Source organism: Haemorhous mexicanus, chromosome 3, assembly GCF_027477595.1.
Source record: "Haemorhous mexicanus isolate bHaeMex1 chromosome 3, bHaeMex1.pri, whole genome shotgun sequence".
In the NCBI taxonomy this organism is placed as follows: Eukaryota; Metazoa; Chordata; class Aves; order Passeriformes; family Fringillidae; genus Haemorhous; species Haemorhous mexicanus.
Window position 1 is genome coordinate 94,649,988 of NC_082343.1, and position 27,300 is coordinate 94,677,287.

The window sequence follows — 27,300 nt, forward strand, 5'->3', positions numbered from 1 at the left end:
CCAAACAAGAAAGGCAAGCTCCACAGTGAAGGGAGGCACAGCAGGTACATGCCAGCCTCTGGTGGGCCTGGGGCACGCTTCCCTGCCTGTGGGATGCAGCATGGGGACCAGGAAGCAGCACATCCCCTTCCTGCACAGGGTGCTGCTCACTGCCCAGCCACACTCTCTATGCCCCGCTCCATCCCCTTCTGCATGTTCTTATTGTTCTTATTTTTTATTTTTAAACAGCCAGATTGAGTCTTAATTATTTAAGCACCTTCCAGATTTAGAAAGCTGTTTTGGCTGTGAAAGTAATACTCAGTGCAATCATCTCTCATCAATAAACCATGGAAACAAATGTGTATGCCTGTTGGGAAGGAATTTTATTTAAAGCACACTGAAAAGGGCTTTAAATAAAGTGTGAAAGATCTGAAAAGACCTAATGCTGGTCATGTTTTAGTGAGCTCAGCACATTTTGGCTCCAGTGAGAAAAAATGGGACTTGTGCCTTATACAATTAAGATGGCTTGACTTCTCACAAATAGGAAGGGATGCCTCAGAAATATCCAAAACACAAACATGGGCGAAGGGCCTTCAGAAAGGCATACTCACCTGACAGTTGTGCTGGTTTTCGTAGGGTTTGGGGTTTTTTTCCAAAGTGTTAAAACACATATGGAAGGGTTTGGTCCTTCAGGGAAATAAATATTTGAGCTTTAAAACAAAAAAGAGGAAAAAACCCCTGCAACATCAATCAAAGAGCATTCCTAACATCCTACTCTAATAAAAGAAATAAGATTGAAGAGCAGTGGCATAGCCTCAATGCTTACTTTAGTGAGAGATTTTGTCTTACCCCAGAAGGAGCTTAAGGAACATAATTTCTGATCCCACTGGGAAACACTCTGTATTATTGTACTCATAAGAGTCATAGTATATCCTGGGTCAGAGGGACTCCCCAGGATCATTGAGTGCAACTCCTGACCCTGCACTGGGCACCCCAACAGTCACACCATGTGCCTGAGAGCATTGTCCAAAGGCTTCTTGAACTCTGTCAGGCTGTGCTGTGACCACTGTCCTGGGAAGCTGTTCCAGTGCCCAACCACCCTCTGGGTGAAGAACCTTTTTCTGATATCCAACCTACACCTCCCCTGACTCGGCTCCATGACATTTCCTCAAGTCCTGCCTCTGAGTGAGTGAAGAGATGAGTGCCTGCTCCTCCACTATCCATCATGATGATGTTGAAAAGTGCAGTGAGGTCTCCCCTCAGTCTCCTCCAGGCTGAACAGATCAAGTGACCTCAGCCACTCCTCATATGGCTTCCCCACAAGGACCTTCACATCCTCGTAGCCCTCCTTTTGATACTCTCAAATAGGTTAATGTCCTTTTTATATTGTGGCGACCAAATGTGGTAATTGCTAACTGCTTCCCATAGGGTGGAGATACTTGATCTTGAATAAACCCCATGCAAATTGCTGCTTGACTCCTCTCCTTTGCAAAGCAAAGCTGTTCTTTATTTATGTAGCATTTTCATTTAATTAACAAAGAGATGGAACAAACTCTTACAGAGGGGGGAAAATTAAAAGGTCATCTTCCATCACGAGGGAATACGTGAGAGAGGGAAAGAAACAAACTGGTTTGTTCCTGTTGGCCGTACAAACATCACGCACCCTCACTGTTGCCCCATTAGGACCTCGGGGAGGCAATGAAGTGTCTGGAGAGCGTGGACAGAACTTTTGTTCCTCTGCTGAGCATCCCTGACATTGGAAAGGAGCCAAAGAGGGTGCTTTGAGATTCCTTCCTCAGACATCTGACACTGTGGGGACCAGCTCAGCATATGCATGTAAATTACACAGCAAAACCAGCGGGTTTAATATATGACTGAGTTAAAAATACCATCCACTTAACTGCAGACAGAGCTTATATTCACGTTGCAAAGCCCGTTACTTCAAAACACAGGAAACATCAACTCCATCTGCCCGAGATCCTTAATGTAGGCCCGCGGCTCACCTCATTACGAGAGTCTTTAATTACACGGTCCGATATTGTTTTTCACAGGGCCCCCCGCTGCCGTGGCCGGGCTGAGAGCCCTGAGGGCCCGAGCGGCGCTCCGCGCTCCCCGTCCCGCCCGGGACCAGTCGGACGCGCCGGCCCCGAGGCCCGGGCAGCACGAGCCGCTCCCGAGCCGCCCCCGCCGCCCGATTGGCTCTCTGCCGCCGTGACGTCATAGTGCCCCTCCGCCGCCGCCCGTGAGCCCACCGCACCACTCTGACGTCACCGTCAGCCCACTGCCGGCGGGAGGGGCGGGGCCCGCCGCCCCGCGTCCGCCCCCCGGCCCCGCCCCGCGGCTCGCAGCGGGACAGACCGGCCGGTGCCGCCCGCCGCCCCCAGCGCCGCCGCTGCCGCCAGGTAGGGCCGCGTCCCCGGCCGGGAGGGAGCGCAGCGCCGGGGCTTCCCTCCCGGAGACGGGATGCGGCGCGGTCGCCCGGGCCCGGAGGGGGATGCGGAGGACGAGGGGGGCGGGGGGCACGGCGGGCGGGGGGCGCCGCTCCGCGGGGCGCGCAACAAGTGCGGCGGCAGCGCTGGCCGTGCGCGGAGCGGAGGGGGGGGCTTGGTGCCCGGCGGGGCTGCGGCCGGGAACGGCGCCGGCAGTGGCGGGCAGGCCGGCCGGCCGGGGAAGGGAGGGGACGGGGCGGCGGAAGGGACGGGGCTCTCGCCGGGAGCGTCTTTTCCCCGGTGCAGTTCACTCAAGAACATGATGCAATCCCGCATTGCCATGGATACTGCATCCCGGGCGGCGGCGGCAGCGCTTTCCGCCGTGCGGGGCACGGGTGGGGTGAAATAACAGGGGCAGGAAGGGAGGAGACCCCGCACCTCAGCCCCATCCTCGGCCGTAGCTGCCTTCCCGGGGAGCTCGCGGGGCGCTGAGCGCTGCCACGGCTCCAGACCGAAACCCTGATCCGTCTTTTTCCGCCGTGGCGGCTGTGTGGGGTGTGCATCCCGCCATCCCGGCTCCGCTGAGGCGGCTGCTGCCGGCCGGGGGAGCAGCCCAGCGGGGAGGCACGGTGTCAGCGGAAGGGCTCGTCGGCCTCGGAAGGGAAGGCTGTTACTACTTCTTCCCTGAGCTCTTGCCCGGCGCCCCTGACCGCCTTACTGGTTTAGAACTGGAGCCGCTGGCTCGGTAGTTCGCGGGTCTGAGTGTGGGACAGGGCAGACGCCGCGTTAAACCAGCGCCCTGGAGATGTGCAGTGCTCCTGAAAGGGACCCGCTTGTTTTAAAACCTAGGTGTTTAAAGCGTACATGTATTAGGAAATGAGCAGAAAAGGAAGGGCAGACGACAGAAATGTGTCAGTGTGTCAGATGCCTGTGCAGGGACTTTCTTAAAAACTTTATGACTTTTCTTTTATCTCTTCATCTCCTGGAAGCTCTCGGGCACCAGCAGCATTAGAAGCAGTGCCTGGGGTTATGTGACGTGTTGTCTTGGGCAGTGTGTTTTCTCCTCTGCCTGCGTGTGTTGCTTTTCTGCCCTCATTCCTTTCCCCTGATTCCCAGGGATGCAGCATCTGAGGATCCCGCTCCAAAGAGCTTTCCCGTATCGATCTGTGCTGTGAGTCTGCAGACAAAAGGTCAGTTTTGCAGACCTGGGTAGCAGCAGTAGCACCTTGGCTCAGCAAGGAGGGCTGCTGGCAGACGACAAGGGGCGTTTCTCCCTCCCTCCCTCCGGCAGCTGGGTGCATTGCCCGCTCCGTGCCCCGGCCGCCGCTGAACGGCAGTGCCCCGTACGGCTCATTTGTATTCTCAGTGCTTCTGGTGCGCTCTGGTGCTGTGGGATTCAGTGCCATGGCCGAGTTCTCGTGGCTGTGACAGAAAACTCCAGCAAAGAGCTCAGCCGGCTCCTGGCGATGGCGAGGGAAAACAAGGCAGGGACATGGCTGCAGTTGGGATGCTTCCCATCAGGAAGTCTCTAAAACCGCTCTGTGCAAATGGAAACACGCCCTGCAGCTGAAACTAGAGGAGGACGAGCGTGCAGGCGGAGTTTTGGGCCAGGTTGCTTCCAGGGTGAGGTTATCTCTGCCAGAGCCGCTCCCTGCCAGGACCTGGCAGCCGCGGCTGAAGTTATCGCCGGTGGCCGCGGCTGGGTGGAGGGCTGGCAGCTGCCAGGTTTTTGTAGACGCGGGCTAATGGTGCTGCTGCATCAGTATTAAGCTGCAAGCGTAGAGGGAGGGGATTTATTTGGTTTAAGTAAGGATTTGTGAATAACGGTGAGGAGTTTTGCGATGTATTTCACTCTAAGCCCTTCTTGCTCCTTTGGTGCAGTCACAGCCCGAGATTTTCCTCTGCTGTTCGAATACTCCATAGCTAGATAAGTCCTGGTGCAGGCTCACCGGGGCTAACAGCAGCTGAAGCTGTGTCGGGGAGAGTCAGCCTGTGGCACACGTGATCGTCTGATGTTGTTTAGCAATAAAAGCTGGAATTTTTAATATGACTATTCATGTATTTGTGGTGCACTAGTCTGCTTTCAGGGCAGCAGGTAGCCAGCGTATGTGCTCTGGCTGGAGGCAGCTGTTCTTGCACACAGAGGGAGGATGTTATCTTGTGGTACCTGGAGATGGATGGTGTCAGCTGGGTGGAGATCCCTTCCCAACTTTATGTGAATTTAGGAGCAAATGATAAGGACCACTGTGCTGAGTTTGCTGAAATTAAGCTTGGATTTGCCCTCAGGGATGCTGTTGCCAGCTGATACTGGTCAAGAGCACTAGAAGAGATGCCAGAATTTTGCTTGACTTTACTGAATTTGGTACAAAGTACACATTACATATGTAATGCATGCTGGAAGCTCTTTGTGTTTTTTATTCATAAGTAGCTAAATGAATTTGTCATGTGTTCTGACTTAAGTCTCCTGTATTTTAGCATTCAAATGCAACCAGGGAGAGCAGCAATGAAATGAATATGCAATGTGGCTTTGTCTTGCAAGCTGGCAAAGGTCTGCCTGATGGTCTCTGTGCCTTGTGCTGCTTTTTAAAAAACAGATGCACTTTGTGAGTTAGTGCCTTTTACCTAGCAGCAGCTGATCAGATGGACTGTCTTTGATTAAAACTCATGCATATTTGGTACTTAAATGTAGTATCATTAATGATACTTGTTTATGTGCTGTCTGACCAGTCTCTGGATTTACTTATTGCAGTATTTTTAGTAAGTTGATGTTGTTCTTAAATTTCTCTGCATAAATTCTTCTTGTTACATTCTTTGTCTTTAGTACAGCCAGAATTGAAATAAAATATTTTGAATTCTCTAGTCTAATCTCTTCTTTCCCTGCTGACTTTCATTTTATGTTGTTTATAAGAGGAATTAACCGAGAGAAAATAAGTTAACAGACCAAAAAAAAAAGTAAATTTGAAACAGTGCTTTAGATCCATCAGGCCTATGGACAGTTCCTTTATTTGCACTTTCTTTTGCAACTTGCTAGGAGCAGATTTTTGAAAATATGTTTGAAGATTCAGATTTTTGGGAATGATGGTGGAATTGAGAATATTTTAGGATTTCAAGCTGATCTGGTGCTCAAGCCCAGCAGCCACAGATGGAGAGCCCAGATTTAAGTGATCCAGAGTTGCCCCTTTGCAAGTACCTTCCTCATAAGGGACATTCAGTTGCTAATTGGTTAAATGCTCTCAAGTACTGAGCTGACCTCATTCCTTTACCTTCCTCATTTTTGGGGCAGTAAACATTGCAACATCAAAAGCTTCTGTTTCTGCTGAGCTCGGTGGAAAAAAAGGACACCCAGACAAAGCACAAGGTTAAAATACTTGTCTTCTGCCTTCTTCTGGTGGTCTCAGCAACCCTCACTCAGTGGCAGACAAAGCAAATCTCCCAGTTAATGCTGTCTGCACCTGAGAAAAAATTTTGGGAGAGAAACAGCGGTTGCCTAGAGTGCCCTGTTAAAACAGTGTCATTCCTCTGTGTACTGTTGTCCCCTCTGACCCTCTTGGGCCTGGTGCTAAAAGGATGTCACCAGTGAGCATTCATTCTTGCTGCTGCTGCCCCGTAGGCAGGGCAGGAGCAGTGTGGTGGTGTGGCGAAGTGGCTGGATGGGAGGGTGGGCTCAGCGCCGTGTCAGGTGTCACCTGCTGTCCACATGGTGGGGGACTCAGCTCTCTGCCTCTGGGTTCCCACCACAAGGGCAAGAAGCCAGAGTGCCTGTGCTGTGCGGAGTTGTTCTCATGCCAGGAAGGCTCTTTTGGACTGAGAAAGTCCTTAGGAGTGAAAGAGTTCTTGGTGGTGTGTTTTTGGTTTTTTGGGTTTGTTTAGGTTTTTTTGTTTTTGTGGTTTTTTGTTTTTGTTTTTTTTGTTCAGGATGTGGAGGCTTTGTTCTCTGACTTTGAACTAGGAGATGCAGGGGTGCTCTTTCATTGCTAAAGAGAAGAGCCACAAATACCTCTACCTATTCTTTCTTGGCATGTTGTTTTATTCCTGCTGTCTTAAAGTGGATCACAAGCAAGGTGTTGGCTCTTCACAGCTACAAGAGCTCCACTTGGATTTGGCAGCTCTTCCTTTAGGGTGAGAAGGCATGTGTAGGTAATTATGCTGTTTACTGTAACCTCCCTTGCATAACAACTCATTCATTTTGTCTTCTTAATGTCAATCCTCTTTTGTTACCTTCTGTCATTACCATGTCCTGAATTGGTTGTGTGGGGGTGCGATCTATAAAACTGTTTAGACATAGGAATACCATGGTGGCTGTTGGCCTCAGCTCTTGCAGTTTTTGGTTTTCTGTTTTTACAATGTACAAAATTACATTCTTCCAGGCTGCAGCATAAGCTTTTCAAAGCTGTTTTGCTATATAATAGACTGAATAAGTTGATGCTTTCTGCATGATAGTCAGAGCACACTTCTCCATGCGCATCCAGACACTTCAAAAAACGGACAATAATCTTTGTAATGTAGTTGCTAGTTTGTTTTGTGATTCTTAAATGTGCTAAAAATGCAGAGATTCCTGCAGTTTGTGCACACTAGCATTGAAAATGCTTTTTCCCTTAAATGGAAGAACACACAAAGACAAATGACAAGGATAATCAATGAATTACGTAGAAGTTGGTCTGTTTAAAAACTTTTTTCCAGGTCAGATTGCTTTGCTATGACCTTTCCTAAGGCTGTTTAAATTTGCTATTGCAGCAATATGGTTAAGAGAGCATTGCTTAGGCTGACATCCCTGCAGTTCCTGGGTGCTGATTGGTAAAAGGGATTTATAGCTGGGTTTCTGAGGGCACCTGTCCCCATCATCCAACACAACAGCAGTTAGATCTTTGTTTGATGAGGGTAATGCAAACAGTGACATGAATTGATTTTTTTGATTGACAAATCAAATAAATGCTGTCTTCTTTCTTAGTATTGAAATAACTTGTAGAGTTGCTGTCAACTGTGTATGTTTTGGGTCTCCTTATATGTATTTAATGAAATTAATCTGAAATTTATTGCCTTGGTTTCTGTGTTTGTGTTTTGGCATTTAGAGCATACTATCTTACAGGGCAAATAAGAGCACAAGAGCAAACTTGTCTGAAGTATGTGGTTGGTAAATACTTTCCTGCTGTATTGGATGCATTGGAGAATTATTTAATTTTCTTGGTGAAATAGTTGGCTTGCACGAAACAGGAATAAACATCCTTACCAAGTGTAGAGATTTTACAAAAAATGCATGCTGCTAAGTGCAATTGTCACTTCTCCATGAAGAAATGAATCATCCTACTTATGGTGAGCTCAGTGCCATGAGTTGAGATGGCCTTGGCATCCCATTGCATCTGGGTATTTTTCATGCCTTTATTAAAACTTTATTAACTGTAGAGTTTGTGCTTCATTAATGATAGTTTTGTTAATGACCATGGCATACTAGGCAGGTAGAAAAATACCAGACATTTGATGAACTTGTATTTAAGCTAAAGTTGTCTGTGTTTAATTGACCTCTATGTCAAAACTTTGTATCAAACATATGCCTGCCAACTGATATGCTGTGCGTAGTGACAAAATATGCTGACTTGCCCTAGAATTTGCAGGAGATAAAATTTGCTTGTGCAATACAGCAAATGTGGAATAAACCTTTTTTCCTGCATTTTCAAATTGTGCCCTGCACTTTGATCCCTGCATAACCCTCCTCTTTTAGACTCTGGGTCAGTGATTTGAGCAAAGTGACTGTTCTTCTGTTATCACTTGGAAGTGCTCCTCTCCCTCTTGACCTTGAGAAAACTGTTTCTCTTCTTGCCAGCTGTCTTTGCAGTGATTGGAGGGTAATTGCTTTCTTCCTGTGTGCATGTTCAGGCTCTCTGCTTTAAAACATCTACTTGATTTCAAAAAGGAGGTAGTCTTGATTTCAGGTAACATCCCAGCTTTTCTGTATGCCAGTGGGAGTTTTTGTTGATGTAATCTTAAGGAAGTTATCAGGGTTAGACAATAACTAACAAGTATTATTTTGCAGAATAATGTAGTTTAGTTTATTAAACCAAATACACCAATACACTTACACATTTCATATGTTTAGCTAGTAAATTCATAAGCAGGCAAGTTTGCAGTTTTTATTTTGTTCTCTCCCTCACTTTTTGTTGTTAAAAGTTTGCTGGGAAGCATTTTTGATTAAAGCAGTATTTCTGCTGTGCCTGTGTTGACTAAAGAGCCCTTAGCAAGGGCTAGTTGTGGAAAAATGCCTTCTTCCCTTAGACACCGTACAGTTGTGGTTTGGAGCAGACCACAACTTTGTGGAGGAGCAGCTCCTCTGCTGAGTTAAAGCCAGCTCTTAGAAATGAATGAAATAAATTTACTCTTACATTTGCCACTACAGTATCATTGTCACCATGGTGGTCTGAAAGTAGAGGTCTAGTCCTTGAGCTGATCCTGTGTCCTCAGGTTTGGGTTCACTTGAGACAATGAAGATTTGGGAAACTATAAGCCTATAAACCTTAATCTATAGGCTTCCCTTTAGATATGCTGTTTCTATGCACATAATTGAATCAGAAACCTTCAGTTAACCTTTTCCTGAAGGAATATTTCTTGCTCTTGGGTTACTTTTAAAAACACTAGTGTTTCAAATCATCATTTTGAGAATCATCTCCTTGCCAAACAGTAGGGACAACCTTTGACTTAAATAACAATAATTAAACCTTTAACCGATTAGGAGGATGACATTCTTCAATGTTTAACATTGTCCTGCCCTTTAGAAAAAGAAACTTGAGAAACCTTTTTGCATGTTGAAGTTCAAATGTCATGTTACTTCAGGGGCATGGCCTGTGTGTTTGCTGGAAACCATCTGTGGGGTCAGTTCATTCACATGGCTGCTCGCATGCTCGTGAGGAAGGGCCACTGTTGGGAAAGGCACATGAATCTGGATTTGGCTCTGAAGGACACAGTGAAAGTTGTGCTTGAATTTTATGTACGTGCTTCTGTGGATTGCAGGGCAGCAGATGCTTATGGTGAATGTCTGATTGTGGTTTGGTGGTTCATTTCTGTTTTGAAGTACTGATGTGGAGAGTTTGCTCTTAGCTGATCACAGACCCTGTGAACTGGTGCAAACTCATCTGGTTGTCCTAAACTAGGGTCATGCATTTATCCCTTGCATCTTACATTTATCCCTTGATTCGCTTGGTGTACAGTGGCATTTTGGCATGTTGTTAAGGTTTGCATTCATCTTGTGAGCATGACTTTGTGCATGCATAAAGCCTCATTAATGGGGAAAATACCTGTGTTTGTACAGCATGGTGCAGAATGTTCTTTTTTTATCAACTTATGTGATATAGTGACAAAAAGTAAGCTGCCAGTCCAGTAGGCCTGGTTACTTATGGATTTTTTTCTCTGGGTCTGTAGCATGCCTAAGCAGAAAAGCCTCTTTCAAAAGATTTGAGCAGGTTTTTTCATAATTTTTTGAATTCTGACTTGTTTGCCACCCAGAAGGTGCAGCTTAGACCATGGTTGCCTCTGCAGCCTCTTGTTTGCTCTGGCTGTAGGAGGGGTGAGTGGGTTTGCCCAGCCACTAGACTCAGCCATGGGCTGGGAAGTTTTATGTGAGTGTCTCCATCACCATCTGCAAAAGCTTAGAACACAGTGTAAGGACTAGAGGAGAACACAAGTTCTAGGGAACACCAGCAATATAGGGTGGCAGATCCTTACACAGAGATTGAGAGAGATGGTGCTGAGCAAGTCAGTAAGGAGTACTGCATTTGTTAGTTCAGTTAAAAAGGAGGAGTAAAATAATGGTAATATAGGCAATCACAGAAAGGCTACTGTGTTTCAGTGTAGATCATTGCCCTGCTAATGCATGAATTGTTGATGCTGCCCCTACTTTCTTATAGGTAAAAACTGTGCATGGCTGTAAGTAATTTTTAGAGTTGATGGTGTCAGACCACTTATCATGTGAGTTTCAATAGTAAGAGCTCTGTGTCCTAGATTCATCTGTAATAATTTTCTTAGTAGCTGGTACAGTGCTGTGTTTTGGGTTTAGTATGAGAATAATGTTGATGACACACTGATGTTTCAATTGTTGCTGAGCAGAGTGTGCTCTCAGTCAAGGACTTATCAGTGCTTCATGCTCTGCCAGTGAGCAGGTGCATAAGAAACCGGGAGGAAGCACAATCAGGAGGGGCTGACCCAGACTGGCCAAAGGGATATTCCATACTGCAGAATGTCATGGTCAGTGTGTAAACTGAGGGGAGTTGGTTGGGAGGCTCCAGTTGCTGTTCTGGGATGGGCAGGGCATCAGTCAATGAGTAGTGAGCAGCTGTAATGTGCAACACTTGTCTTTCTTGGGTTTTATTCCTCCTCTCTTTATCTCCTTTTTCATTATTATTATTGTGGTTGTTACTGTAATTGTTAATTTTAGTTCATTTATTAAACTGTTCTTAACACACAGACTTTATTACCTTTTTCTGATTCTCTCCCCTATTCCATCAGGTCTGCAGAGGGGTGAGCAAGCAGCTGTGGGGTGTTATTTACTAGGTAGGGTCAAACCATGACACTCTGTCCTCTGGTTTTGCAGCCTTCATTGGGTAATTTTTTCTAGAGGCCATACACAGCTCTCCACTTTTACTTGACAGGTTCCCAGAACCTCTAACTTCTTTATTCTTTTTTTAGCCCTTTCAAAACCATCATCATCTCCCTTTGAAGCGCACAAAAGCAGGCTACAAGTCTGGTCATGCCTTGCAGAATAAAAATAATATCCTTTGGTTCTTCTTTGTATTGATTTCTTGTTCTATCACCACTGCTAAGTGGCTGCATTATGGTGCAGGAAGGGACTGCTAATGTTGTTTTCAAATGCTTCTCTTTATTTTAAAGTCTGTCTTAATTGGCTCATACTTTCTAAATTCAGCGCTGCACTTGTTTAGATCGGAGACTCAAATCTAAACTCTAGTTGAACAATTGCAGAGCTATGATGAGTTTCCAGTTGTGCAGACTGAATACTTCTTGGTTTCACAAAACACGTCAGGCTCAAACGATGCATCAGCTCAGGTATCGGTTGCATATCGCACAGTGCGGTTTTCTGAGCATCTGTGGCATTAACTCTGTGTCTTAAAATACACATTTAGGAAGCTGTTAAAGTACAGTTTTGCATCCTGAAGGTTGAGAAGCAGAGATGTTTCTCTGTGAGAACACAGTAATGTTGCCAGGTTTTAACTACACTTTACAGTGTATGAAAAACAATCCTCTTGGAGTGTTTTGTTCACATCCTTTAGCATTGTGTTGCCTTCAAAGGAGAGATGCATGGCCTTGGCAGGAGATGACCATCTTTGAACCTGCAGTGACTAAGAGGCCAACTGCACATGTGAAGAAGCCTAGCAGAGAAGTGATGTGGTTTTCCACCCTTCTCCTTGCTTAATTTTTTGTTGCTGCACCTTTTCGTACTTTCGTATGTCTGCCTGTATCTCTTTTTCAGTGTTTGCTTTTTAAAATCTTACTCACCCAGCACCCTGAAGGGTTGTTTTGTAGAACAGAGGAGCAAGGCTGGGTTTTGCACCAAACCAATGAAAAATCTCTAACCACTGGTGATTCTGGCACATCCTCACTTTACAGCATCCTTGCTCTTCTAAGATTCTTACCAAACTCCCACCTAAGCTTTTAGTCATTAACGTGAGAATAGAATATTAACAAAGGTTTTTGGTAGTTTTTAATTTTTGGTTTTTCCCCTACCCTTATTCCTCCACCACATACCAGTTCCATTGTGGGGATATGAATTTGAGCATTTAACTCCCTGGTCGAGAATAGCAGGTCTGTTTAATTGAAGGGTCCTTTTGCTGCTGTTTGGTTTTGAGATGACACATCCATGTGGAGGGCTTGTATTACACAGAGATAAAAACATTGTGGAAAAATAACCTGCAACTATAGGAATGGTGTTTTGACACTTGAAAAATTGCTTAATGAAAGAGGTTTTTGCACAAAAACATGTTTTGCTTTTAGCATACAGTAAAAATAGAGATGTGGTCGTGGTGAGATTCCAGAGGGGAAGGCTTTGAGAGAGCTGCTGACATGAGTAAGCAATTTAATTGCCTGGAGCATTATTCTGTATCCTACACACTCTGTACAAAACATGTATGAAATAGGTGCACTCAGAATAGTACTCAGAATGTACTCAGGGTTTACTTGCTGAGCAACTTCTAGTATGTGGACATTTTTAAAATTAATGTGCAGAGTCTTAATATAGAGGCTGAAAAGCACGTCTTTTGCCCAGTTTAAAAAGTTGCTTTACAAGTGTGGCTGATGAAACACTACTTGATTCTGTCCTTTCGCTCCTGGCAGAACATGAGCACTTATACACTGCAAGTTAGGTTTTTCACTTTGCTTCAGTCAGCATTGCTTCCTATTTGTAAATCACAAATTGCACAGCAATGTTTTTATCATCTAACAAATTTAATAATAAGCTTTGGGCATCAAGTGAAAAATATTTGGTATTATCATAAAGTCAAACTTCCCGCTGAAATTTAGTGTCTCAAATCACTAGTGGTTGTTGTTTGTTGTTTCTTATAGCATAACATGTTTCTTACAGTATAACATATAAAGCTGAGAAATAAAGGAGATTCTTCCCCTCTGTCCTCAGGCCCCTCAGGCCAAGGTATAGCAAGAGGTTTTGGTGATATTCACTGTCTGCTTAGCTTTTTATTTCAGTCTTTTTCTGTGTATTTATTTTCTTTAGCACCATTTCGGTTGGAATACTTTAGCTGTGTTTAGATTGAATAAAACATTCAAGTTGTCTTTTCTTGAAAAAAACGTTTTGTTGGTTTGTCATGTATTTGGTCTCTTGATGGTGGCCTTTTTCCCCCTTCCCCTACCTAACCTGCCTTAAGATCATCCTTAGCCCTGCAGTTATCAAGACAGAAACAGGCTAACACATCCTAAATTCTGTCTCTTTCATAGCTTGAACATATCAAGGTTGGTTTTTTTGTTGTTGTTTGCTTTTTACAATAATCTGTCAGTTCATGCTGCTACAATTATAATTAAGAAATCATCTAAGCTAGCTCTGCCTGTCGTATCCTGTATGACCTTTTGTTACTTCATACTTTCTTTTTTCTGCAAATTTTGTACTTTTCACTAGAACCATTCTTAAATGTAAAATGTTGATTGTGCAATGCATTTTATTTTGGTCTCCTCTTAATAGCATTTTAGAGTTCTGCATTAGACATTCTACATCTTCCATTGTCTGTTTCACTTGCCTTTTTTTTTGCTGTGGTTTCTTGCTGGGTGCAATGTGCTCATCTTCAGCCATGTAAGACCTCTTGGTCACCCACATGTCCGTGTCATGCTGCTGCTTCTCCTGCAGTACATCAGCAGTGGGATGGACCCAGCTGAAAGATGATCTTGCTTGGTTGGTTTCTTTGGGGCTACCTCAGTTTTTCCAGGTTCCTTCCACCAAGGCATGGTGGAGAGTAGGGAAGGAATAAAAGCAGCCTTGCAGCCGTGTCAAATATGTTCTTGTCTATTCCTTGTTCCTGCACACACCCTGGGTATGGTGGTTATATGGTTATGGTTATAGAGTGGACTAGGCTGAATGGAGAAGCTGGAGCAAGGATCAGGTGATGTGACAACTCTGAGCCTGAGGGTTGCTGATGGGCATGAGCTGGCATCACAAGTGGATGGATGGAGATGCTTATCTTTAGGAGAGAAAGTTGCTGAAGATGTTAAGAGGCTTTGCACATGTTGTGAGGCAAAGAGGGAATGTCTGGTGCCCCCTTTTCCAGAGGACTGCTGCCCTGCAGAGAATGGGATAGTTGCAGGGTTGGGAAGGAAGCCTGTTACCTGTTTGGCTGAATATTGCTTTGTCCCTGTATTTAAAGCAGATATATTACATCAAGTTACAGTGCTGACTCTGCTGTTGTTCCAGCACTTGTGAAAGTAGGAAGCAAATATAGCAAAACCACCTGCATCTTGGTGCTGGAGCTGGGGGCTCAGTTTAGCTGTGTTCTTCCTTGGAATGGATTTTAGTGGCATCAGGGTTCTCACTGCACCAAGAATTTGATACCTCTTATTGAAAGAAAAGAGTGGCTAAACTTTGGAGGAAAGGTACCTGTTTTCCTAGAATTCACTGCCTGACTTCTGCAAGTAACTGAAGCCTTTATATATTATGAGCTTGCAGAAAACATCTTGGAAGTTATATGTGAGGTTTTTTTCCTCTAGTAGTCTATTTAAAGTTCATAGAAAGAGCAAGTGATAAGATCGCACACAGCTGTACCATCACAGAATTTTCTTTTAATAGGTTGGCTGGTCTTTCTACCCTTAAAACAAATAATAAAATATAAGAAACTGCAGTTCTTGCCTCCTGGAGCAGGGTCTTTTGATGAAGTACATTTCAGAAAGTTCTGCTAAAATCAAACAAAGGAAATGTGCAGGTACCAATGCTTTGTTTTCTAACTGGCTTTGAGAGAGCTGCTGACATGAGTAAGCAATTTAATTGCCTGGAGCATTATTCTGTATCCTACACACTCTGTACAAAACATGTATGAAATAGGTGCACTCAGAATAGTACTCAGAATGTACTCAGGGTTTACTTGCTGAGCAACTTCTAGTATGTTGACTCCAGGAGTCTGTCCTCTTTCATGGGCCTTTGTTACAGCAATGATTTGGTACCCCAAAAATTCTCTGCAGAAGTTGGTTTGACGTGCAGGCAAGGATGTTCAGTTCCTCAGGACTCACCAGGCTTTGCAGTCCTGAGCTTCTGTAACAGAAATGCAATCAGCTGGCTGCTTGGTTTTGGCAACAATAGCAATTTACAGATGTGTGAAGTGTTGTACAAGAAAGGAAAGGTGTAGGGGAATGATCTGACAAATGCATCAGTAAGAAATCTCCTGTCTCTTTGTTTTCTGTCCCTATGCTGGAACATACCATCTTCACTTTGAGTACTCCTTCTGCAACCTGGGCAGGAACAAGGTCAAAAACCTTGCTTTCTATAGTGTTACCACCGTTTTCCTTTAGAAAGGCAGTTAGGTCTTAAAAGGTAGTTGATTTTCTGAATAATGAGCCTATTTTTTTTTTTTTTTTTACTGTTTTGAAGGCAGAGGGTTTAACAGGGCATATAATGGTTAGGATTCTGTCCTGAGCAGTACAATGCCATGGCATAACGCTTGTACCCAAAGTATTATTTTTTCTTTTTTTACTTCTCAGAATGGTGGGAAGAGGAGGATTTTTTTTGTACCTTCTTCTATTCAAAGCCAGCTGTCATTCATACCTGCCTGACCTCTGTTAGTACTGTTTACTTATGTATGATGGTACAGTCTGGCATGATGTTTAGCATCTTAAAATGAAGGCACCAAGTACTGGTACAGCTGCAGCCACACAGGGTCTCACAGGTGTACAGCCAGAACATAGAAAAGTTGTAAGATTGACTTCTCATAGCATGGCTGAATATAAAGAAATGGCAGCAAGGCAAGCACTGGGGTGCATTTATAGTGCCAGTATGCATCCTTTCTTATTTAGGTAAAATTACAGAAATTAATTTGTATTGAGGAATGTAACTGCTTCAGTGTATTGCATGTAATTTTGTGTGCTGGGGCTCTCCAGAGAATTTCACTTCTCCCACAGCACTCCAGGTATGACCCTGCAAGCATTGGAAATAGAGTAAGCACACAAATAAATACTTATCATAGTGTAGCTTGCCTAAGGGTGACTTGTTTGTGTGCTTTTTCAGTGTGATCTGGTTTCCAGAACACAAGTGGTACTCCGAAAGGTGTCAGTTACCCACCTGAACACAGGGGTTGTAGTTTCACATCTTAGCAGGGCATCTTAATTCAGGTTTTATGTGCACTCTTATCCCTGTACAAGTCAGATTTGCATGGTGTAGCATTACCTTTGTGACTGTCATGCTCAGCTTTCATGGTCTTCTAATTCCTCCACTTTTTATTGGATTGCTGTATCTAGACAGCCTGTGAACCTGAGATAACCTTTTTATAGCTAAGCTTTGTTTACAGGATAACTGCACGCAGCCATTTTTGCTTTGTACAGTGTTTCACATGTGCAGGACAATTTCAAGTACTTTTATAAATTAGATGGCAAACTTTCATGTGTCAAGCTACTAAATGCAAAGGAGGTAACCAAGAGTTATATATCTCCATGCTTTGAGTTTTATTCTTGAGATGTCCCTGCATTCAGACCTCAGTGCAGAATTTTGGCAGGAGGAAGTGGGCAGGTGGGTGACAGATATTCTTGGTGTTCAGATTTGGTGGTGCGGCTCCAGGTGTTGGAGGAAATGAGGGACATGTGGATGGAAAGTCCCACTTGTCACTTCTTTTTCCTCCTACGTATTTTTAAATTTTATTATGCAATTATGAGGCTTAGGCATTTAAAGAAAAGGTAAGTTGAAGCTTACTATCTTGAGTACACAGTGTTCTTGAGTGTAATGGTCATGCAAGGCTGGGCTTCTCCATTCTTGGTCCCATTGACTGTAGTCTCATTGGTTCTGTTGTTAGAAAATGCAATGTTTTGACCCAGAAGGCTCATTAAAATAGGTTTTGGTGACTGTAACTTCATTTTTCTCCTGTGGAAGTAAAAAGTTGGTTTCAGTGAGGTACACAGAGATTACAAGAATCCCATTATTAAAGGAGAGAAAAAATTTTCAGACTTTCTTGCAGGTGGCTTTTGAATAAAAGATATGAGACCAGAAATGAAAGGTAAAATTCTTATGACAGTCTTAGTTTTTTTCTTAGTTTTTTTCCCTTCATTTTCTCAACTCTCTTTAGCTTCCCAGGCCTCCTGAGGCTAATTTTCAATTGTGAGCTGCAGTTATCACAGTTATCACAATAAGCTGAGGTGAAATGGACCCACAAGGATCATCAAGTCCAGCTCCTGGACCCCGCACAGGACCATCCCCAAGAGTCACACCATGTGCCCAAAAGCATTGTCCAGACCCTGTCAGGCTGTGCTGTGACCACTGCCCTGGGGAGCTGTTCCAGTGCCCAACCACCCTCTGGGTGAAGAACCTTTTTCTAATATCCAGCCTATACCTTTCTTGGCACAATTTCAGGCCATTCCCTCAGGTCCTATCACTGATCACCACAGAGCAGAGATCAGTGTCTGCCCTTCCTCCTCCCATCACAAGGAGCTGTAACTACAATGAGGTCTCTCCTCAGTCTCCTCCAGGCTGATCAGACCAAGTCACCTCAGCTGCCTCTCATACAGCTTCCCCTCAAGGCCCTTCACTGTCTTTGTTGCCCTCCTTTGGATCCTCTCTAATAGTTAAAATATCTTTTATGTAGTGTGGCACTCAAAACTGCCCCCAGCAGTTAAGGTGAGGCCACCCCAGGCAGAGCAGAGTGGGACAATCCCCTCCCTTGCCTGGCTGGCCATGCTGTCCCTGATGCCCCCCAGGACAGGGTTGGCCCTCCTGGCTGCCAGGGCACTGCTCTCTCAGACTCAGCTTGTCATCGGCCAGGACCCCCAGGTTCCCTTGTTTCCCCGATTACAATACCAGCACAGCTTTTGTAAAAAGATGGAGCTTCAGATTCAAAAAGTAGCTCTTAATAAAAACAAAATCCCTCCCATAGTGCTTTGGGAGGGGGGCTTTGAGCAAAGCTATCTAGCGAATGCTGTGCTTTGGCTTTCCTTACAGAAAGTCAACTTGTTGCTCTTGTGCCACGTACATATTCACCCTATTCCATCTAACCTAGTTTGTTACAGACACTCTCTTCTGTTCAATTAAAAAAGAAAAGGAAGCAGTTCTTAACCCCTAGGCAGAAGTTCTCTGCAGTGTCATTGCTGTATATTACAATTACAGCAGTTGAAATACACCTGCATGCTTCGCCTTTTCTTCCTCCACATTTTATTTCTGTAAATTCTCCTCCAGTGTCGGCTGTATTGCTCTCACAGCACGGGGCTGTAAGCTGGCAGTGGTGAGGAGGTTTCCAGGATGGCAGTGCTGGGGTACAGGCACAGGATATACCCCCTGGACACTTCATTGCAGGAAAATACATGCTCTTGTGAAAACCATAGTGCTGGGTGATGCCAGATCTGCTGCTGCTCGGGGGCCTCTGCAGCATGAAATGTCCTTGTCTGTAGGTGGATGCTGGATGCATCCTTCTGGCACGTAGAGGCAGTCATAAATCATTTTCCTCTGATTCTTAATACTTCCATGAGTGTGTCTGTGTGCTTGCTGCTAACTTGCTCTTCCTGCTTGGCCATCACCCTTGGTGTTTTCCCTCTGTCTGAAGTCATCTCATGCCATATCAAGAGCTGTTAAGTACAAGGGGATGAATTTTGTGTGAGTGTTCTAATCCTAGGACAGTCAAAACCTAATCTGAGCTATTTTTAGATCTGCTGAAGGTGTAAATAAAACTGCAGAAACCTGTTATTTCTCTTGACTTACTTACCTGAAGATCATTAGATTGTGATTTTTTGAAGTATTGTGTACTGAGTGCAATTAGTTATTCTGTTTTGCAGTATCCTTTCTTGTATTTATTTCTGTTCTGTAAAATACTTTCTTACAACATCTCTGTTTAAGTAGTAAAGTAACCATTACTGAAGGATTTGAGGGAATGGAATGACAGAGGAACTTATGTCATGAAATTACATATATATATATATGTAATATATATATGTAATTTCATGACATTACTTCTCCTATATATTACCCCCTGTATACACCCCTGCCCAAAGTCTTTCTTTAAACAATGCATTTTCAAATGGTTTGAAATCTCATTGAGGTTAAACTGTTTGAAACTCACTTCTCTCCTTTGTCCCACATTTGTTAACACTTCTCTGAATTTTATACAAATTACTTATTTCTAAACTTCCATATGCTGGTGCTGCTGGTGAATGTGAAAGCTCAGCACTGTGGGTCATGATGTGTCAACAGCAGGCTGGAGGGTTTGCTGCTGATTCCAGGGGGCCAAAAATCTGAATCACATTGCTAGAGATTCAAAATAAAGTTTAAAAGTATCTTCTTGTATTTTAACAAAACTAAACTGCAAAATCCACAGCACTCATGCTTCACCTAGTTTCCCATAAAATAAATATACCTACACTTTCAGATCAATATGGACTATAGTTTATTCTGAAGTCCTGTCTGTTGCTAACATTAAGCATGGTTGGGCCCTACAAGAGTGTTCAGAAAGGGAAGAAAAGGGTAATCTGCAGTTGGCAGGAAGCTGAAAGGCAAAGGGAACACATTCAAGGGGCGGTTAAGGCTTGGGGAATTGAAAGGAGAAACTGGGCAGCTTTGGCAAATGGACAGAAAACGGTGACAGCTTTGATTATCAGTGGTATCTTCCAGTTCTCAAGCAGCCAAGCATTTTCAGTTCCTTATATGTACAAAAGCAAACAGCAGTGTGCTCATTGGGTTTTTGGAGGAGGGATAGTTTGTACTTTTGGAGGAAAAAGAGGAGTCACCTCTGCAGTGGCAGGGACTGGGAAACATTACTTTAAAGAGAAAACACAAATCAAGATTTCCAAAAGCAAAAGCAAGTGCCTAAATTTAGGCTCCGAAGTCCTAATTTAAGAACAGAGAAAGTGGCTGTTTTCCAAAAAGGCTGAGCAGCCAGGCCTGACAGCACATTTCTCTCAGAAGCCAGAACAATTATTTGGATGCCTATTTTGGGGATTTTATTAGAACTCAAGTTCAGGCACTTAGCTGTGAAAACTGGGATCTGTTTCAGGGAGTTCGTGAGCAGCCGGGTAGGAGCTGGAGGATCCTTCTGAAAGGGAGCAGGCTCCTAGTGCTTTGAGCTTTCAGCTTAAAATGGTTTTCTTGGCTGCTGTTTGATTTGCTTAAAAAGGGTGCCGTGGGACAGAAAGCAAACCTTTGTATTTTTCTGCATCACCTGGAAAGTTACTTCAAGAAGAAACTCAAGAAACACCATCAAAATGTAATGAAAAATTCTTTAATTCCTTCATAGCATAAAGCCTCTAGAATGCATTTTTGTGGAAAGCAAAGGAGAGAATTTCCTTTGAGGCGGGGGGGGGCAGAAGCTGGTTGAAATCCTCCAGTATGTAGTAGCCATTTCCTCAGAGAGTAGTTTATATGCATTAGAAGAGCAAGCTGTCAATGCTGGTAGCTTGTATGAAACACTTTCTATAAATAAATTTTTGAAACATATTCTACGCAAAAAGCATATTTCTGTGTAGGCTTTAAACTGTGTTTTTGATTGTCACACCAAGAAGCACCAGGGCTATCAATGCCTGGACTAAGCAGTAGGGCAGAGCTTCACATCTTCTGCACAAATATTTGGGTGGCTGCTGGAGCATGGTGGCTGTCTCAGCTCATAGTGCCAGAAATGAACCCAGGATGCGAAAAGAGCTGAAAAAACCTGTCTGTCAAAATCCAGAGGATTATTGAAAATGTAGTATTATAATGATGTTGCTCAATCTTATTGGGGCAAGGTTCAAGTTTACCCTTTGTTATGTTTGTGTTGCAGAATTAAAGTCCAGTAATTTTGTTTGTTTAAAGCATCAGATAGGGTTTTTTTCTGGATTATATATTTGGACTTGAAGGAGTGAAGTGTCTTCCAGGTTGTAAGCCTGACTGCTACCAGACTCTGATCCAGTTTGCCCTGGTCAGGTGCCTTACTGCACTGGTAAAAATTGGTGGCAGAGGGAATGATTTCCTTTTCCATTGTAGAAAGGCAGGTTAGGAAAAAATGACTGGTGTATATAGAGGTACGTGTTTTAAAAAGCAGTGTGTGACCCAATTGGGTCTTTTTTCCCTGACTGTAGGTACTGAAAAAGGCTATGGATGTAATCAGTCATTTTCTACAAGGCCTTTGACACAGTGCCCCACAACATCCTTCTCTCTAAATTGGAGACATGGATTTGATGGGTGGATTGTTCACTGGAAAAGGAATTGGTTGGATGACCACATCCAGAGAGGAGTGGTCAGTGACTCAGAGTCCTGATGGACAAAGTGGTGTCCCTCAGGGGTCTGTAGAGGGACCAATACTGTTTAGTGTCCCCATCGGTGACATGGACAGTGGGATCGAGTGCACCCTCAGCAAGTTTGGCAACAGCCAAGCTGAGGAGTGTGGTTGACGTGCCTGGGGTGCCATCCAAAGGGACCTGGACAGGCTGAAGAAATGAGTCTTGGGAGCCACATGAGGTTCAGCAAGGTCATGTGTGAGGTCCTGTACCTGGGCTGGGGAAGTCCTCAACCATCAGTGTGGTTTGGGGGATGAAGGGATTGAGAGCAGCCCTGCTGAGAAGGTCTTGGGGGTACTGGTAGAGGAGAGCTGGCAACATGTGCTTGCAACCCAGGAAGCCAGTTGTATCCTGGGCTGCATCAAAGGCAGCATGGCCAGTGGGATGAGGGAGGGGATTCTGCCCCTCCACTCTGGTGAGACCCTACCTGGAGAGTTGCATCCAGCAAGCTGGAGCTGCTCAGCCTGGAAAAGAGAAGGCTCCATGGAGATCTTATTGTGGCCTTCAAGTACCTAAAAGGGGCCTACAAGGAGAATGGGTACAAACTTTTTAATAGGGACTGTAGTGTTAGGACAAGGAACAATGGTTTTGAACTAGAAGGCAGATTTAGACTCGATGTAAGGAACAAGTTTTTTCAGTGAAGGCATTGGAGCACTGGGACAGGTTGGTCATAAAGGTGGTAGATGCTTCATGCACAAAAAACTTTCAAGACTGGATGGGGCTCTGAGCACCTTGAGTGGAATATGGTGGGGTAGTTGGACTAGATAAGCTTCAAAGGTCTCTTCCAAACCTAACCATTCCATGATTCTATGAATAGTGTGCCTTGTGGTGGGATGACTTGTAGGTAAAGGAGCATTGCTGCTGATCTGCTCATGTATGCAGTCAGCTGCAGAATTTGCTTACCTTACTTTCAGTATTAGGAAATAGGCCAATCACAGTGTTTCAAATGGCCACTGGTTCAATTTTTCTGGGAGTCGATGTTTCTCTGAATTGGGAAACTATTCTATTTTAAAAAGAACCCTTGTAGTTGCTGCTGTTGAAGCAGTGTTTAATGTTGTGTGGCTGTTGGCAGGAGACTTGATGCATTTTCACATGACCCCCTCTGGAACAAAAGCAGATTGTTTCTTTCTGTTTTTCTGTTACACAAATGAGTTCCTTTTGAAACAATTTCTTTTTCTGCAGATTCTGGAAATCGACACCAGGAGTACTTTTTCTTTTGCTGTGTCTTTTACAATCTGCTGTCAGATAATGCTGGCTCAAAAAGCTGCTTTGGGGTACCAGCCCAAAAAAGCTGAGACCTCTGCAGAGAGCCTTCTCCTCTTGGGGAATGAGTTTTTCTTCCAGTTTTATGGAGGATTTCAGTGTGGACTTTCATTTCTTGCTGTCTTTACTATAGCTAGGCAGAGTTTGTTTTTGGTTTCTAACTTATTTGATTTACATATATGCATTTTTAGTGTCCAGTAAGTGTAGCAATGTATGTAGCAAGTCACTTCTGGCTTGAGCTTTTTTGTATATTTTAGTATAATAAACCTTTGGTTTTGTACCAGCCTCTGCCATCTGAAGCCTTTGCCTGTGAGCTGCAAGGCTGAAGTCAGATGCAGATTATTGGCTGCTGCAGTGCTGCATAACTAGGCCAATTAGTACTGGTTTAAAAGAACAACAAATTGTTTAAGTGGGGATCTCAAACAACAAAATTATTCATCCAGCAAGGAGTGGGTTTCGTGGCAATATTTAATAGCTGACAAATGAAAAAAAAAATGGGGTGACAAAAAAGGTGCTTTCTCTAAATATCTTTTTTTTCTCCTTCTAATTATATACTCATTTCTCATGGCCTTCCTAATGTTTGTGCTTCTGGTGACACAAGTTATGTTTCCTTATTCCTAGGACACCAGTGTACCAGTGCTGTGGCCATTCACACAAGTGCTCACAGTACCATGGTGAGGTGACATAATCCCAAAAATGCACTTTATTGTGAAGTGTTTGCTTCCTTGGGCTGGGCTTGTTAAATCAGAAAATAAAACCGGTATGAATTAGGGCTGCAAAATACTTCTAACATTTCTGGTTATTTCAATCAAGCCTTTTTGTTTGTGCGGGATGACCAGATTCCAGTGATGTTCCTGTGGCTTTCTGTAGTCCCAAGCACAATGACATGGAAGGGAAGGTCTCTTCTGTGTGTCCCTGAGAGCCCTGCAGGGAATGGTGGGTGGTGGTGCAGGCAGAAGTGCTCAGGGAGCCTGTTGGCCTCCTGCCTGGGGCCCTGCAGTGGAAGGGAAGAAGATCACAGAGTGGAAATGCGTGACCTAAGCCCCTTGTATTTGCTTGGTCCTGTGGGAAGTCAAAGCCCCTGCAGGCCTTCCAGCACTGGCTCCCAGTCCCAGTTGGGACTGGGGAGAGAGCAGAATTTGGATCCTGCTTGGCTTTTCTTGTTGGACCTGGATGAAATTGTGGTTTCAGTCCCAGCTGACTAAAACCAGAGGCTATATCATTAATTTAACTTGCATAAATCCCCTAGAGATGGGATTTTCACAGGTGGAAGGGGGATATTTCTTTAGGTAGAACTAAAAAAAAAAAGAAGATACTAACTTTTTTTTCTTAGCAAGTACATATTAGCTTGCATAATTGTTTTGGTTGGTGCTGCGGGTATACAGACAGCTTGTGTTGCTTATGTTGTTTTCCCATAGCTAAAAATTGTTCTTAATATTAGTACTTTAGGAAAGGAGAAACACCCCAAAGTGAAAAGCATCCTATTGGAAGTGGATAAATTTTTGTTAGTGAAATTACAGTTCAGTTCTGGATAGAAAAGAGGAAATTGGAAGAGTTGGTTTTTTTTTTTATTTGGTGTAGTTTTTTGGGGTTTTTTTGGTGGTTTTTTTTTTTTTTTTGGTTTTTTGTTTGTTTTTTCTTAATCAAGAAGAAAATTACTTCCTCTTCTCTTGAGAGCAGCTTTGTGCACAGTTGTCCCTGCTCGTGGACAGTTGCTGCTTCTTTCCTGCTTTAAGCATAGCGAGGTACCACAGCGTGAGTGCCTCCACGTACAGACCAGGTGCTACCAATAAACTGTGGCCGTGTGAGGACCAGACAGATGACATTTGAATCACTGTACTGATGTTGGATGAATTTTATCTGGTAATGTCTTACCAGTAAGCAGTTTCTGGAACTAGAGAGGCTCATGCCACAAGATGCTGTATTTTCTTTCTGGACTCTGCAGCCCTCTCTGTCACTCGGGTGACTCTTGATCTCTTGGTTTTATGGGCTGTTAATCAGAGCTGTAATCAGTCACCTATCTGCAGGTGATAGCAGAGCCAGTGTTTACATTTTTCCTTCTTCCCTTCTCTTCCCTAGCTAGCCTTGCTAGTTATTTGAGACTCTTTGTTAAAATAACTTCATAGTCTTTATCTGAAAATTTCAACGTTGCTGGCTTTCTCAAAGTCCAGTCCTTCTCCTCATTAAGGGATCTTTCAAGATGCCAGCCCTTATTTGCGTGTACAAAATATAGAACTAGGAAGAACTTCAGGTTAATCTGAGCTCATTATTTTACTGTGGTTAAGTACTTCATTGGGAAATGTAGCTCATATGCCAGTGACTCTCTGAGACTAGAATAAGCTTTATGTACTTAATATATGCTGAGAAAGTCCATTATGTTTGCTGGTATTTTTGCTTACTAGTATCTTCTTTGTTAACCCTAACAGAATGTGTTCAGATGCTGAACAGTAAATGATTTTCCTGAGCAGAAAAACTAACTTTCTCTTTTTCTTTCCATTTCAGTACGTTGTATAATGGAACTTCTGGATAAAACAATCAATAGTTACTTTGATGTTTGGCTTGGACCCAGAGGTAAGATTTCTCAAAAGTTAATAAATCATAAATAAAAATGACATGATATGATATATGATAAGGTGTATGACATGGTATATAATATAATATGTGATATGATATTATATAATATGTAATATAATATAATATAATATAATAATAAATTAAACTGATCTTATTAGAACACAAGAAACATTTTTTCTCTAACTTGACATTGACAGGTGACTACTTTCTTTAGATCTGCAAAGTATCAAAATGTCTGACAGTGTAATAAACAAGAGTCTATTCAATGCTCCTGATCTTTTGACCTGAAGAGGTCATTCTTCTTACCATCAGTCAAGCTCATGTTGTTTGTCTTAGTGGGTGACTTATCTCACCGAGATCTTTGCTGCTTTTTTTTTTTTTAATTTAGTAATAGCTTTTATTCTAAAAAAGCCACTTTAATTTGCATTTAATGAAATAAAAATACTCTTGCCTTCATAACCAGATCTTCTCTGGAATTTTTCCCTAAAAATATCTATAGTTTTTGGGAAACACTGCTTCTTTGAAACCATTCTTTTTTGAAGAAGCAATAGTTTTGGTAGGTTTTGCCCAGGGAAAAACTCTGCAGGTGGAGAACTGCAGTCCTGGTCAATGTGAGGAAGCCAGAGACTGTGGAACCAGGACAAGCAGTGGCCTCATGCTGCATGCTTGGGTAGGATGGTCCAGTTCCACCTGGTTCTGACCAGGAGAATTAAATGGCTGCATCCTGCACAGGGTGTGCAGAGCAGTGCTGCTCAGTGACATGTGCTTTCTTCTGACTGCTGCAGTAATGCCTTTTCTCTGTCCCACTCAAGATCCAGTGATGGTGCCCCTTCTTCTCAGGAGAAAGTCCGCAGGAGATGGAACAAGCCTCTGATTCTTCTAAGTGTGTTTTCTGTTTGCTTTATTAGTATCTCGGTGCCCTTGTTGCCCCTCTCTTCATACTAAGCCTGTTTATATCAGAACATCCTGGCTAATTTAACATACGTGCTGGCATATGGTCTCTATATGCTGTATGAGAAAAATCATGAACCATAAAGGTGGCAAATCCAAACAATTCCCTGTCTTGCCTACCGGCTTTGCAACCTACAGCTTTAAGACCTCCTTTCATACATTCAGGATCCATGTATGACTCCTTTAAAATTTGAGACTGTGAATGACAGCAATACTTGAATTGTTTACTTATAGTATGGTTAACTTGGTTTCAGTACTTCAGGCTGACTTTAGTGAGGAGTGGGGTACTTAATGTGCTGTTGCTGGGTGTGGTTCAAAAGGATCACACTCATGTCCGAGTAGTTCCCTACAATTCTCTGATTGAGGGTGGTTTATGTGCTTTTTCCTGAGAAGCTGATGCATTGCCAGCTAGACTGGTTACTCAGGCAGGACTGACTGCTCTGTGTTCCATTGCTCATACAAGGACTCCAAAATTTAATTCTTTCTAATAGCACATACATAAGTCTAATTGTGTTAGGATTGACTGGAAAACAATTATCAGGATCATCCACCTGTAACTACAGAGGTATCAGCTTCACTCCTAGGTTTGCCGACTCTAGGAAATAAGATGTGTACCATCAGGAAGGGTTGGTTTGAGAAAATAAAGGAGAGAGATTTGTTGAAGCTTTTCTTTATAATTATCTGTGCTATTCAAGTGGGTGACAGTTCTGAATGGTAATGAGTATTTAAAAATAATAGTGGTAATAACTTAAGAATATTTTTGCCTTAGGAAAAGAATTATTTCTGCTTTCTTAAATACGTAAATAAAATATTGTTAGTAATTAGCAACGTGGCTGTTAGTAAAAGGGCTTGCTGCACTTCCTTTGTCTTCCTTTGGTATTCCAGCACTGGAATCATTTTGGGTACAACTATTTTTAGTTGTGTTGAATTCTCTCCTTACAAAATCCAAGTGTTTGTATGTTTTTGTTTGTTTCAGACCCCAGAGTAAAAGGATGGCTTCTTCTGGAGAACTATACACCTACCTTTATCTTCTCAGCCTTGTACTTACTAATTGTATGGCTAGGACCAAAGTACATGCGGAATAAGCAGCCTTTCTCATGCAGGGGTATTCTAGTGATCTACAACCTTGGACTTACACTGCTTTCTCTCTATATGTTTTATGAGGTAAGAGAAAAAGGGTTGC

General features: G+C 43.4%; 1 protein-coding gene across 3 annotated transcripts in view; it reads left to right on the plus strand.

Annotated features, from left to right (window-relative positions):
• The first annotated feature begins 2,306 nt into the window (after positions 1–2,306).
• ELOVL5 (ELOVL fatty acid elongase 5) overlaps positions 2,307–27,300 on the plus strand; it is a 39,585-nt gene continuing 14,591 nt past the window's right edge. The window contains exons 1-3 of one of the 3 annotated variants that reach the window (XM_059842736.1): positions 2,307–2,381; positions 25,095–25,163; positions 27,094–27,281. In XM_059842736.1, the coding sequence (XP_059698719.1) occupies positions 25,106–25,163; positions 27,094–27,281 (246 nt within the window). In that variant the 5' untranslated portion in view covers positions 2,307–2,381; positions 25,095–25,105. Of the gene's footprint in view, positions 2,382–3,575; positions 3,599–23,245; positions 23,267–25,094; positions 25,164–27,093; positions 27,282–27,300 lie in introns of those variants that run through there. The other 2 variants (XM_059842737.1, XM_059842738.1) reach the window with 2 other exon arrangements.